Genomic DNA, 12,904 nt, shown 5'->3' on the forward strand with positions numbered 1-12,904 from the left:
CATAAGCTCAGATTGGTCTCCTCCACACCCTCTGAGCTTAGAAGTTTTCCGCCGTTGCGTTTTTCTTAGACAGCAGAGGACAAATGTTAACAAAATGACCAGTTTTACCGCAGTAAAAACAGGCTCCCTGCTTCCTGAGCATAGGTGCTCGATGCTTAACATGTGACACCCCTGCGATCTGCATAGGCTCCGTAGGCTCACCTGCAGCAACCTCACGTGAACCCAAACCCTCTCCCATAGGCGGCGTCTCATGCTCCCCCTGACGTAAACGGCGATCAATGCAGACAACAAGACTCATAGCGGAATCTAGAGAAGCAGGAGTCTCGTACATCAGGAGGGCTTTTTTAACCCTTCCAGAAACCCCATGAATAAACTGACTCCGCAGCGCGGGATCGTTCCATTGTGTGTCGACCGCCCAGCGGCGAAATTCAGAACAGTAATCCTCTGCAACACGCTCCCCCTGGCGAATAGCGCGTATTTTAGATTCTGCTAGAGCCATTCTGTCAGGATCATCGTAACTGTGTCCCAAAGCAGAAAAAAAACTCCACTGAGTTAAATGCAGCAGAATCAGATGGCAAAGAAAACTCCCATGCTTGGGGGTCCCCGTTTAGTAATGACAACACCAGGCCCACACGCTGAGCCTCATTACCTGAGGAGATCGGGCGCATACGAAAATATAGTTTGCAAGCTTCACCAAAAGTAACAAATTTACTGCGTTCCCCAGCAAACTTTTCAGGTAAAGGAAACTTAGGCTCAGCAACTTTACCTGTCGCTTCAGCTTGCACATTAGATACTACTAGTCCCTGTTGCTGCACTGCCCCCCTCAACTCTGTGACCTGTAGGGACAGCGCCTCCAACTGGTGGGTTATGGAAGTCATGGGATCCATGGAATTCAAATAATACTGGCCGACTATAATGTCACGGAAGATCTAGGTAGGCAAAAGCTAACAACCCGGGCCCCTGCGATTTCCCTTAGACTAGGGAAACCCTGACTGACCCTCTCCCAGAGTTTACACTGATGGTGTGCATGTCTGGGCCTTCATCCTCACCCTGTCTCCTGTTTCAACCCTAAGCTGAAACCACCACCCAGTGAGGAGACCACACCAATACCCACAGTTAGCACAGACAAGGATAACGGAAAATATACACCACGCCGCAGTCACACAGGAATACACTATAAATGGTCAGGGCAAAACAAATACAAATATAGGAAGGAGAAAATATGTCAAAGGGAAATACACCACCAGATAAGAAAATCTTTCTCCTAGACCACCACTCCAGACCGAGATAACCAAGCACAAGCTATAATCGGCGATGCCCAATGTTCAGCAGAACTATTTAAAGGAAGTGGGCGTGACCCAGCTTCCAATCCGAGTACCATCTAAATTAACCCCGGACCAGCTAGATAGAATCTAGCCAACGCCACTGAGCACATAGTGGACAAAAGCGGAATTACCGCTGTCTGTCAGACGCCCTAGTGTGAACAGCGTCCGACATGACACTAATAGGCTCAGTGCCCTTAAATATTGAAGGCGCTTTTGGAATTAATTTAAACTGCACATAAACAGAGGTTCACATGCAGTCATTACAAAGAGCAGTAAGTGAACCAGATTATAATTTAAGAAGTTCCAGATATGGGGGAATACCCCACAATAAACCCCAAAACCCAATGATTGAAATGGTAATAACCCAAAAGATACAAGAAGGTAACTGGGAGAGCTAAAGGAAGCAAAGCACAAAAAATAAATTATAAATTGCAAAATCCACACAAAAACCACCCAGAAAGGCTCAGGAACAAGAGTCTTACAAGTTGATGGAACTTTTAATATGGCAGTTGCCCTACAATTGTTTATAGTAACCTGTGAAGAGAAATTCTTCATTGAGGCCTTTGGGTGCACAACTCTGTAGATTATAGATCCACTTCGTTTCACAACGAAGCAAGCAACTATGGATATTACCCCTCCTAATGTTCATCTGGATACTCTCAAGTCCCATAACTTTAAAGCTGGAGATCCTGTAACGATGTTGGTCCAAAAAAAGAGTGGCAACTGATGAAAGTGTCTTCTTTTCCTGGTCCTTTTGTGCTGTTGAGATGTTTGATAAATGTTGTTGCATCCTTCTCCTTATTTCCTGTGTGGTCTGTCCAACATAAAACACAGAAAATAGCGTAGACCAAATTGCGGGATCTGCAGTTTAAAAATTATTTTGGCCGAATCAGAAAAGGTAAACACGAGACTGAGTAGCCATCCTGAGCAATCATGTATTTGCAGATATTACAATTTCCACAAGGGTATGACCCAAAGGTCTTCACACCACGATTCAGTCTCAAAGATGGTCGTTGATAATGGCTTCGACAAAGGTTGTCCCTCAAATTTCTAGCCCTTCTAGCTACCAAACACGGGGAGTGAGAGACAAAAGGAATTGTTCTCTGATCACTAAAAAGAATGTTCCAGTTTTTATTCAAAACTTCCCGGATCTCCGACCACTGGTTGTTGAAGGTAGTGATAAGGGGAAGGGGGCGAGAAGATTCACGTACCTTTTTGATAAACAAGTTATTCCTCCCTTGTTGTAGTGCATGTTGAAAAGCCTCTGAGATAATTTTCTGGGGGTAACCCCTCTTAAACCGATCTGAAAGATCTCTTGCTTGTCTTAAATATTCCATATCTGTGCTACAATTTCTTCTCATTTTTGAGATGAGGGTGGAAGCTCATATAGTGGAGGAGACTATTAGTCGCTGTTGCTTTGCAGAATAAAGAACACACAAGTTCGGAGTTTTCAATGGAAAATTTGAGATCCAAGAAATCAATGGAAGACTCTGAAATAACAGATGTGAGTTTGATATTAAAATAGTTATAATTAAGATCTTCAATGAATAGATTGCAGTCTTCCAGGGAATCAGGCCACAGTAGCAGAATGTCATCAATATAGCATTGCCAGATTAAGACATTCGAGTCAACAGCTTGATGTTTGTATACAATAGTCTCCTCCCACCACCCAAGAAACAGGTTTGTGTATGAGGGCGCGCATCGTGCCCCCATAGCTGTGCCTGCTGTCTGTCTTTAAAACTTCAAGTCAAAGACAAAATAGTTCTTGTCCAGTATGAAATAAAGCAGTTTTAAGATGAAATTATCCAGTTCTTTAGATTGCTCAGAAGTTTTATTAAAGAAATATTTGACTCCCTGCATACCTGATTGGTGTGAAATACTCGTATAGAGGGATTCAACATCCATGCTGACAAGAAGAGTCCAAGCTGGTATCTGCAGATCCTCCACAAGCTGCATCAGATGAGCGGAGTCCCTAGTATAAGATTTTAAAGATATAACAAAAATATACGGTCGCTCCAATATGCTACCTATGCCCAATACTATTGGTCTACCGGGTGGTTCAGTAATAGTCTTGTGAACCTTCGGTAGTGCGTAAAATGTGGTGACCACGGGGCAAGGTGTAGTAAAAAAATCTGCCTTTTAGTCAAGACGCTATAACATAAGGCCCTATGAATAAGACCATCAATCTGATCTTTAAAGAAATTTGTGGAGTCGGAAGGTAACAAAGTATAACAATCCCCACCATGTAGTTGGCGTATAATTTCCTTCTGATATTGGTCATGTGGCCATAAGATAACGTTCCCACCCTTGTCAGCTTCACATATAATAAAATCTCTATTCCTCAAATTGTGTAATGCTGCCCTCTCCTCCTTACCAAGATTATTTTTTTTTAAGGGGTCCAACTTGAGTTTGTTAATATCTCTGCATACTTTGTCGAAAAAATCTGTACCACTGGGAATAAGGAGAAGGATGGAGTTGCTTGAGATGGAAGTCGCCTAGTAAATCTCCCTTTGGACTCCGGAGATGCGTATAATTGCAATTATTCCAAAAGATCACAGAACACTTGTCTTTCGTTATCTCAGAGGGTATCTATAAGAGACGGTTGGTGATATAAAAGTTTAAACGTGAGTTGGCTACAGAAAAGGTACAGATCCTTAACTAGAATGAACTTGTTAAGGGGGTTCATGAGAGAGAACAAAAGACCTCTAGAAAGCACTTGTCATTCCACATCAGATAGTACATTTGTAGAAAGATTAATCTGTAGATTACCTTCCATGGCTGTTCGGCTTGGTGTAGCGTTCAACGCCTCTTGTATCTCATTTCTCTCCTGTATGTCGAGGACCAATTTCTGTAACCTCTGGCCTTCTTTCTGTTGAGATACGGTTTTTCGGCGACCCCTCCTATGGCGCCTTCTCCGTCACTGGGGTCTGAAGATAAAAAAATCAATGGAGGACATTTCTTGTCTAGGTGCTTGTTCGTCCAAGCTTTTGTACCCCTCCATAAGGGGGCGTCAGTTACCACGATGTACCCATTTATATGCTTTGCCATTATTGAAGTCATGTTTATCCCTATAAAACTTGTTTCTCTTACGAGAAATTACTTCCTTCTCAAATGAATCAATCAAATTCTTAAATTTCAACTGGAAGGGATTCACTAGAGACTTTCTATAAAAATCAGTGAGCTTGTTCTCACACACCATAATTTCCACCTTAGTTTGGTTCAAAAAAATCTGGAATATGAAATAAGCATGTCAATCAGTATTGTAGAGCACTTGGCTAGTCCCATTTCCCAGGTTTTTTGAAACTCAGGGGTTGCCTCCCATGCTGAAAAAATCTGTATGCGTAACCCCCGGGGAACAAAACCCATTTTTTTATATTCTTCAAGGCTACTTATGTGCCACCAAATTTAAAATGAAAGTAAATTTTGTATTTAATTTGATGCCACAATCCAAGCTGCTTGAGGTCTACTGTGAAGTTTCCACAATCAGTGATGGTTTGGAGAGCCATGTCATCTGCTGGTGTAGGTCTGAGTCGCCCACCAGGGCAATGGGGATACTCAGTACAGGGTCCGGTCACTCTTAAAGGGGATGTCATGGTGGCTGCGACATGGTCCCTCGCCCTGGGCGCTCACTTAAAAGGAGGTCTTTAAAGGGATTTGTAAAGTCTATATTTGTGACGCCTACCTGGTCAGTAGGACCGATGCTGCTTAAAGCGGTCCTCTGGGGTGATGTTGTTGCAGCAAGATGGTGACGCTTCCCACAGGTGAAGGGGGTCCCCAGGGCTCCCAAGGTGTATGGCAAGGATGGTGTAAGCTGGAAATAAATGGAGGACACAGAGTTGTTAAGTCTTTACCTGGTTTACTGATAGGAGCAGTCCACAGCCCAGGATACCAGGCACAGGTGGTGATGTCGTCCGGCCGGCTTGGAGGCAAAGGTGATCCCTCTCCCAGGTGAGGTCCCTAAGCCATCCCTACTTGCGCTGATGTGCTAGGTCCCTGCTGCTTGAAGCTTGCTGGAAAAGTACCCCTTCCTCCTCCTGTCCTGGGACAGGTACCTGTATGGCGGGCAGCTTGAGCCATTTCACAGGGTCTCTATCATGACCCAGGCTCTTCAGGGGCTGCTTCGTCTTCAGGTGTGGTGTGGGCAAATCACATACACTTCTAAGCCCTCCGGTTCTGCTAAGTGTCCTAGAGTCCCACTAAAGCCCGGTTTCGGCTCTGAGGGTGCCCAGTCACAGTTCCCCTCTGAGCCCTTTTCCACTCTTTTTCTCCTTCCCTCAATGGCTCTACTACATACAACAATTCCTCAGGTTCTCGTCCTTCCCTGGAGCTGCAGCTCAGTCCTGGCTGCATGGCTCCGTAGTCTGCACTCAGCTCTAGACTTCCTTTCTCCTCAGTGTCGCTCTCCAACTAAACTCACTCCTCCTCCAGGCCAGAACACTTAAAGCTGAGGGAAGCTCCCCTGAATCTGGGTCCTGAGCTCCCCCTTCTGGCCTGGATTCAGAATGTGTTGTGTGTAGGTGCTTAACTGGAGAATCCTTCTTGCCTCCAAGCATGATATCACCTTCCCCAAAAGGAAGGCAACATCACTGTAACAACCGGTTACCTGGGGTGTTACAGGTCCACTATGTTTTATCAAGACCAAAGTCAGCACAGCCATCTACCAGGAAATTTTAGAGCACTTCATGCCTCCCTCTGACAACAAGCTTTTTGTAGTGTGAAATTTCATTCTCCAGCAGGACTTGGCACCTGTCCACACTGCCAAAAGTACCGATACCTGGTTTACAAACAACAGTATCACTGTGCTTGAATGGCCAGCAAACTCCTCTGCCCTTAACCACATAGAGAGTCTATGGGGTATTGTCAAGAGGAAGATGAGAGACACCAGACCCAACAATGCAGACAAGCTGAAGGCTGCTATTAAAGCAACCTGGGCTTCCATAACACCTCAGCAGTGCCACAGGCTGATTGCCGCCACGCCACATTGATGCAAAAGAAGCCCCGATCAAGTATTGAGTGCATTTACTGAACATACATTTCAGTAGGACAACATTTCGGATGTTAAAATCATTTTTCAAGTTGGTTTCATAAAGTATTCTAATTTACTGAGATATGATTATTGGGTTTTCATTGGCTGTAAGCCATAATCATTAACATTAACAGAAATAAACATGTGAAATAGATCACTCTGTATGTAATGACTCTATATGATATATGAGTTTCACTTTTTGCTTGGAAGAACTGAAATAAATTAACTTATTGATGATATTCTAATTTTGTAAGAAGCACCTGTATATGTATTTTTTTCTGTAATTTTCCAAATAAGCCCGACTATAATGCTCCGCCAGTGAAGATTCTTTCATGGATAGATGTGGAAATGTGATGCTGGGGCAGAGCATCTGCAGTCAGTCCTGTGCCAAGCGCATATCAGGAAATCCACCAGTATCGCAGAGGTAAATGATGTCTATAATAAGGTCGCCGTGCATGTACGATGCCGTCCTCACAGGGGCACGCACCCATTCACACACAAGGGGGAGTGACGCGCTGCTCAGTGCTCAGCAACATCACTACTGGCAGATAAAGAAAGCACTTGGGAGATAAAGCTCGAAACACTCAGCACAGAATTGTGTCCTTAGGCTTCACCACAGGAGATAATACAGGTATAGTTTCTTCTATGGTCTTTTGCAGGATATTACAAGGACGTTACTTTATCCAGATGATTTGTGTCTCCTAACGACAGATTCTAATTAAATAGACGTGTTTGATGTCTGTGATGTGTTCCATGATGGTCTGTGAGCAGACACTTCCTCAGGTTCGCCCTGCTTGTTTTCTGAGAGTTGTTTGCACAACACAGCCCTATATTATCACACATAGGAAGAAGTAGTTTAGGATAAATATTTACATATTTTCTGATATTACAGAATTAGACTTTTCTTTAGATTATTTCTTACATCAGTCGGACGGCTTGTGCACTGTAATGACGAGTCACATACACACTTTCTCGTGTAATAGTCCCATTATTGAAGGTCGATATTTACAGATTACAGAAGTAAATGTACTTTAATGTTTCTGATTTAAATAATGACTATATAACATTTCCCACTAATGGCTTTTTTCCCAGTATTTTTGTTACCTGCACTCCTTGTGCATTTCTGATCCTCTTCGGCATCTTTGACTATTTTTAGTCTTTGTTCGACCATCACCGGGGATTAAAAGGAAAGCAATTCTGCTAATCTCAACAGTTGACAGTTTAAGCCGTAGCTCCTAATTCTGTCTTATTTGTGTGGTGTACAGTATTACAGGCCATTGTGGCCTGATAAGGTCGTGTATACTGTTATGTAGGAGAAACAATTCTTTGTGCGCGACATTTGTCATAATATGTTCCCACAAAGTGCCACTAACAGCTTCTGGAAAAGGGAACGGAGAGCAGGTTCGGTGGAGAGATATCAGCCTTACGTATGAAGGTCAATGTGGACGTTCAATATAAGACTTGCAGATCCCAAGATATAACCACATTAGTGCTACTGAGTTCACGGTGTGTACGGACCTCTACTCCATGACCGCACATGGCTCTCCCGACCCGAACTCAACTCTCTTATATTGGCTGTCCTGGAAATCGCAGTCCTTACATGGATTGTGAGACTCCGGCATCCAACGTGTTCGGTACTGATTGCATCAATGGCAATTGTGCTCTTGTAATGAGATTACATGGGGGTGAGACACCTAGTGATTAGCTGCAGGCGGAGGGAGTGGGCATGCCCCACTATCAGTCAGCAGCCGGTGGGCATCACTATGTGTGCAAGCTGCCGGAGTACGTGAGCAATAAAAGAGGTTGTCCAGGAGTAACAAAAAATGTCTCCTGACTTCTAAAGGTACTGACACCGCTGTCTGTACGTTGTGTTTCGTGTTGCATCTCGGCACCATTTTTTATTGTTTGGCGCTGAGCTGCAATACCAGATGCAGACTTGTAGACAGGGGGCACTAATTTTTGAAGAAGGGAATTCTTTCTTTAATGATAACATATATGAGATTTCAAAATGACAATATAATAGGTCAGACTCTTATAATGTAAGCAAATAAGTAGGATTGCACCAAACTTCTTCTATGCAATTGTGTGGGTGTTGTGTGTCTTTGTGTATATGTGTTGTGTGTGTGTGTGTGTCTGTGTTGTGTGCGTGTGTAACCCATGTGATGTCTATAGCTCCAGTTGATATCTGTTAGGGTCACAAGTCCAAATTTTCAGGCAAAGCCCCAATGAAGTTGCAAACAAAGGTTCAGAGGGTGGTCTGAGCCCATTCTTACTGAGCCATTCAGAAGAACAAATATTATTTAGTGACCATTGTCCAAACTATAATTATTCAAAATAGTCTTTTTAATATAATCTGACCTCATAATAATGCTGAGATTTGTGTACATGAAGGATTATTATGTGGGAAAAATAGGTATAATCCTCACCCATGGGTGAAGGTATTGTCATACACATGCAGGTGTTCTTCTGTAGGGCTCGCTCACAACAGATTATATGCAGTATAACCAGGCCCATTCTCATCCAGGAGAGCGGGATGATTTATTCTCACTTGTCATCCATGTACGGTCCGTTTTTACTCAGCATCAATTAATCATTTAGAGTTTCCTATCTTACAGATTAGTATCATATCCATAAAAATTGGATGTCACTCTGATGGTCCATACACTGGAGGTCCGTATTCTCATGATCCATATTCTGATGACCCGTATTCTGATGGTCCGTATACTGATGATCTGTATACTGATGGTCCGTATACTGGTGGCCTGTATACTGATGGTCCTAATACTGGTGGTCTGTATGCTGATGTCCATATACTGGTGGTCTGTATGCTGATGTCCATATACTGGTCCGAGATTCGCTGCATTGAGGCCTCCTGGTGTCGTGACTGGGAATCCCGGTCCAGACGACTTATTTACAAAATGCTCAAATAGAGAATGAAGACAGCGCCTCATTCGTTGGTGAAAAATCGCAGTTCCTTTATTTTGCCCTCTGTCAGCCGTTGTGCATACAAAAGAGGCACCTACTCATGCCCCTCCAGGTTCTCCTCGAATCACTACCCAGTCTGTTTCAAAGGCCAATTTTGTGCAGGCGTCTTTGAACAGTAGGACAATGTGCCACAACTACAGAGTCTGCTTAATCTTTCTGAAAGTCTTTTGCAGTCATGCGGGAGGGTTCTGTTTTGCCTCTTTACTTAGCAATCCTACGAGCAGCTCTCAATGAAATTTTGCTTTGTCTTCCAGGCCTTATCTTGACCTCCATTGTTGCTGTTAATTGGCATTTCATTTCGAACTGAGGAAACGGAAACTTGAAAATGCTTTGCTATCTTCTTATCACCTTCTCCTACTTTGTGGGCCTCCACCATTTTCATTTTCAGAGTGCTAGTCAGCTGTTTAGAAGACCCCATGGCTGCTGTTTTATGGCACAAGGTTGGAGGAGGCTGGGTTTTTATAAAGCAGGGAAATTTGCATCACCTGGCCTTTCCTAACAATGATAGTGAACAAGCCATAACCCTAACAGGCTAATTAAGGTCTGAAGCCTTGCTCAAAGTTATCTGAGCACACAAATCTCCAAACTTTTGCATCAGCCAATCTTCCTTTTTGTAATTTTTAAAATGTTAAAAAAATTACTATATATATTGCCTAAAATACAAAGGAAATGTGTCATCTTTAACTTTAGGCCTTTAGAGATATTTTAATATTCAACTTGCTTAACTGTTCACAATAACAGGAATTTTGACAAGGGGTGCCCAAACTTTTAAATGCCACAACAGGGCATATAAAAAATACGTCAATTATGACAAGTGCCTATGAAGGAGTGGAATTGTTACAGAAGCATCTCCTGAGGAAAAGCTTCATTAAGACTGGCATTGTTCATTTCAGACTTAAAGCTGGAGTACAATGCAACTAACTCTTTAACTAAAGTGGCATAACTTTTGGTAAGTTTGAAGGCTGGACACACCACACCCTGTCCTGCCTATGCCTCATCCACTTTGGTGGAGCTGGCCATGGCTGGCATGATAACGAACAAAGTTGCAAAACTTTTGCATAACATTTTACTCCATGCCAGAGAACAAATTGATAAATTGATCCCTTTCTATTTCAAGTCAAGTTCTCAGTGACGTTTTTTGAGTTTGACATATTACTATATGATCAGTATTTTTTTCCACTGGTAGTGACTAGTGAGTAATAAGTTGAAGTATAGTTTTCTATATAAAAAAAAGGATTTTGCGCTTTTAAAACTTTGATGACCATTTTTGCATACACAAGTATCCTCTGGCCTTAGTCTTAGAGGACACTTTCTTGTAATAGGACATTAGTGTGGTGAATACATGATCAGGACGGTGTTTTATCCACTACATACAAAGAACTTTAATTTATTATGATTTTATGTTATTTGTTTGGTTGAATGCTTTGACATCTGCTGTACAAATCAATAACACTTTTCTTTTTCTGACCATGTTTCCCAACATAGATTACATGAAAGATACATGGCTTTTCCAGAAAATACAAGTTGTATAAAGCAAACAGATGAAAATACTAAATTTCCCGACATAATAGAATTAAATGTTGGCGGACAAGTCTATATAACACATTACCTTACTTTAGTTACCATTCCTGGATCGCGCCTATGGGAAATGTTCTCACAGAAGACTGTCCAGGCCTTAGCCAGAGATAGCAAAGGTCGCTTCTTCTTGGATCGCGATGGATTCCTTTTCCGATATGTGTTAGACTATTTGAGAGACCAACAGTTGGTTCTTCCTGATCATTTTCCTGAAAAAATGCGACTTCGGAGAGAAGCTGAATACTTTAAACTTCAAGAGTTAGTAAAAATCCTTGTACAAAAAGTAAACAACCAGAACTCCATCGGTAATAAAACGTTTCAAAATGGTTCTGAAGAACAGTCGCCTAATGTTGAAGTTACCAGGAATCTGGCATTTGTTAATGAACATGCATTAATTGCAGGGAATCAGTCAACACTTCCAGATCTGGAGCGGTCTGGTTTTATCACCATTGGCTACTGTGGCTCCTATACATTGAGTCACACAGATTCCAAATTCAGGAGAGTGGCAAGAGTTATGGTTTGTGGTAAGACCTCGCTGGCTAAAGAAGTTTTTGGTGAAACACTCAATGAAAGTAGAGATCCAGATCTACCTCTTGAAAGATATACCTCAAGGTATTACCTGAAATGTGACTTTTTGGAACAAGTATTTGACAGATTGGCGGATTCTGGGTTTCATATGGTGGGCTGTAACTCAACTGGAACATGTACCAATGCTCATGATCAAGCAGACGACAAGATGTGGACATCCTATAATGAGTACATTTTCTACCGTGAGTGATCCAACGAAATGAGAAAAAGCCCCAAAACTTTACCTTCTACCTTTCCTTTCTTGTTCCCCATTTACCAAATAGAAGAAACCTTTTATAAACTCTACCATTGTCCAAAACTCAACCAAATCTTCTCCTATAGACATTCATATTCCTCAGTGTTCTTGATTTAGATGTAGATTTATACAGAAAAAAATATTCCTAAGCTGATCATCTTGCCTTGCCTCTCCTTCCCCCTGTTGACACGTCCCTATACTGCTTTTAATTGTTTATTTAAAATGTTTGTTTTGAAGAAAAATAGCAGCCAAAGGTGATCTTTAACGGGGTTTTCCCATGAACAAAGTTAATTTTAACCCATGTTTTAATTAATTGATCTTGGAATAATAAAAATTTCCACAACTGGATGTGATAAATAAATTGTTCCTGTGCTGAGATAATCTTATAAATGTCCCCTGCTGTACTGTGTAATGGCCGTGTCTGGCCATACAGTGACATGGTCTGATCCTACCACAGCTCCTGGGCAGGGGAGGAAGAGAGTATACAGACAGGACAGCACAGGAACATTCCTATAAATGTGCCCCTGCTGTACTGTGTAATGGCCGTGTCTGACCAAACAGTGACATGGTCTGATCATACCACAGCTCCTGGGCAGGGGAGGAAGAGAGAATACAGACAGGACAGCACAGGAACATTATTCCTGTAAATCTGCCCCTGCTGTACTGTGTAATGACCGTGTCTGACCGTACAGTGACATGATCTGATCATACCACAGCTCCTGGGCAGGGGAGGAAGAGAGAATACAGACAGGACAGCACAGGAACATTATTCCTATAAATGTGCCCCTGCTGTACTGTGTAATGGCCGTGTCTGACCGTACCGTGACATGGTCTGATCACACCACAGCTCCTGGGCAGGGGAGGAAGCACAAGAGAGTATACAGACAGGACAGTACAGGGATCACAGCTGATTCTTTCTGTAAGGTAAAATATTGCTTAAAAACAGGGAGGGAAATGTTTTACCTCACAGAAAGGATCAGTTGTGATCCATTGCTGTAATATCTATATCCTCTATTGCTTCCCCCTGCCCAGGAGCAGTCGTATGCTCAGACCATGTTCCTGTATGGTCAAACAGCCATTACACAGTACACAGCAGGGACACATTTATAAGATTATCTCAGCACAAGAACATTTTTTTTATCATATCCAATTGTGGAAATTATTATTATT

General features: G+C 42.4%; 1 protein-coding gene across 1 annotated transcript; it reads left to right on the forward strand.

The window, feature by feature from the left end:
- The first annotated feature begins 6,924 nt into the window (after positions 1–6,924).
- Positions 6,925–11,919, forward strand: LOC143804846 (BTB/POZ domain-containing protein KCTD12-like). Its single transcript, XM_077283345.1, has 2 exons — positions 6,925–6,982; positions 10,822–11,919. Exon 2 carries the CDS (start codon positions 10,838–10,840, stop codon positions 11,687–11,689), a length of 852 nt encoding a protein of 283 aa, XP_077139460.1. The 5' UTR covers positions 6,925–6,982; positions 10,822–10,837; the 3' UTR covers positions 11,690–11,919.
- The last annotated feature ends 985 nt before the right edge of the window (positions 11,920–12,904 follow it).

The sequence above is a fragment of the Ranitomeya variabilis genome, chromosome 2 (assembly GCF_051348905.1).
Source record: "Ranitomeya variabilis isolate aRanVar5 chromosome 2, aRanVar5.hap1, whole genome shotgun sequence".
NCBI classification, from domain to species: domain Eukaryota; kingdom Metazoa; phylum Chordata; class Amphibia; order Anura; family Dendrobatidae; genus Ranitomeya; species Ranitomeya variabilis.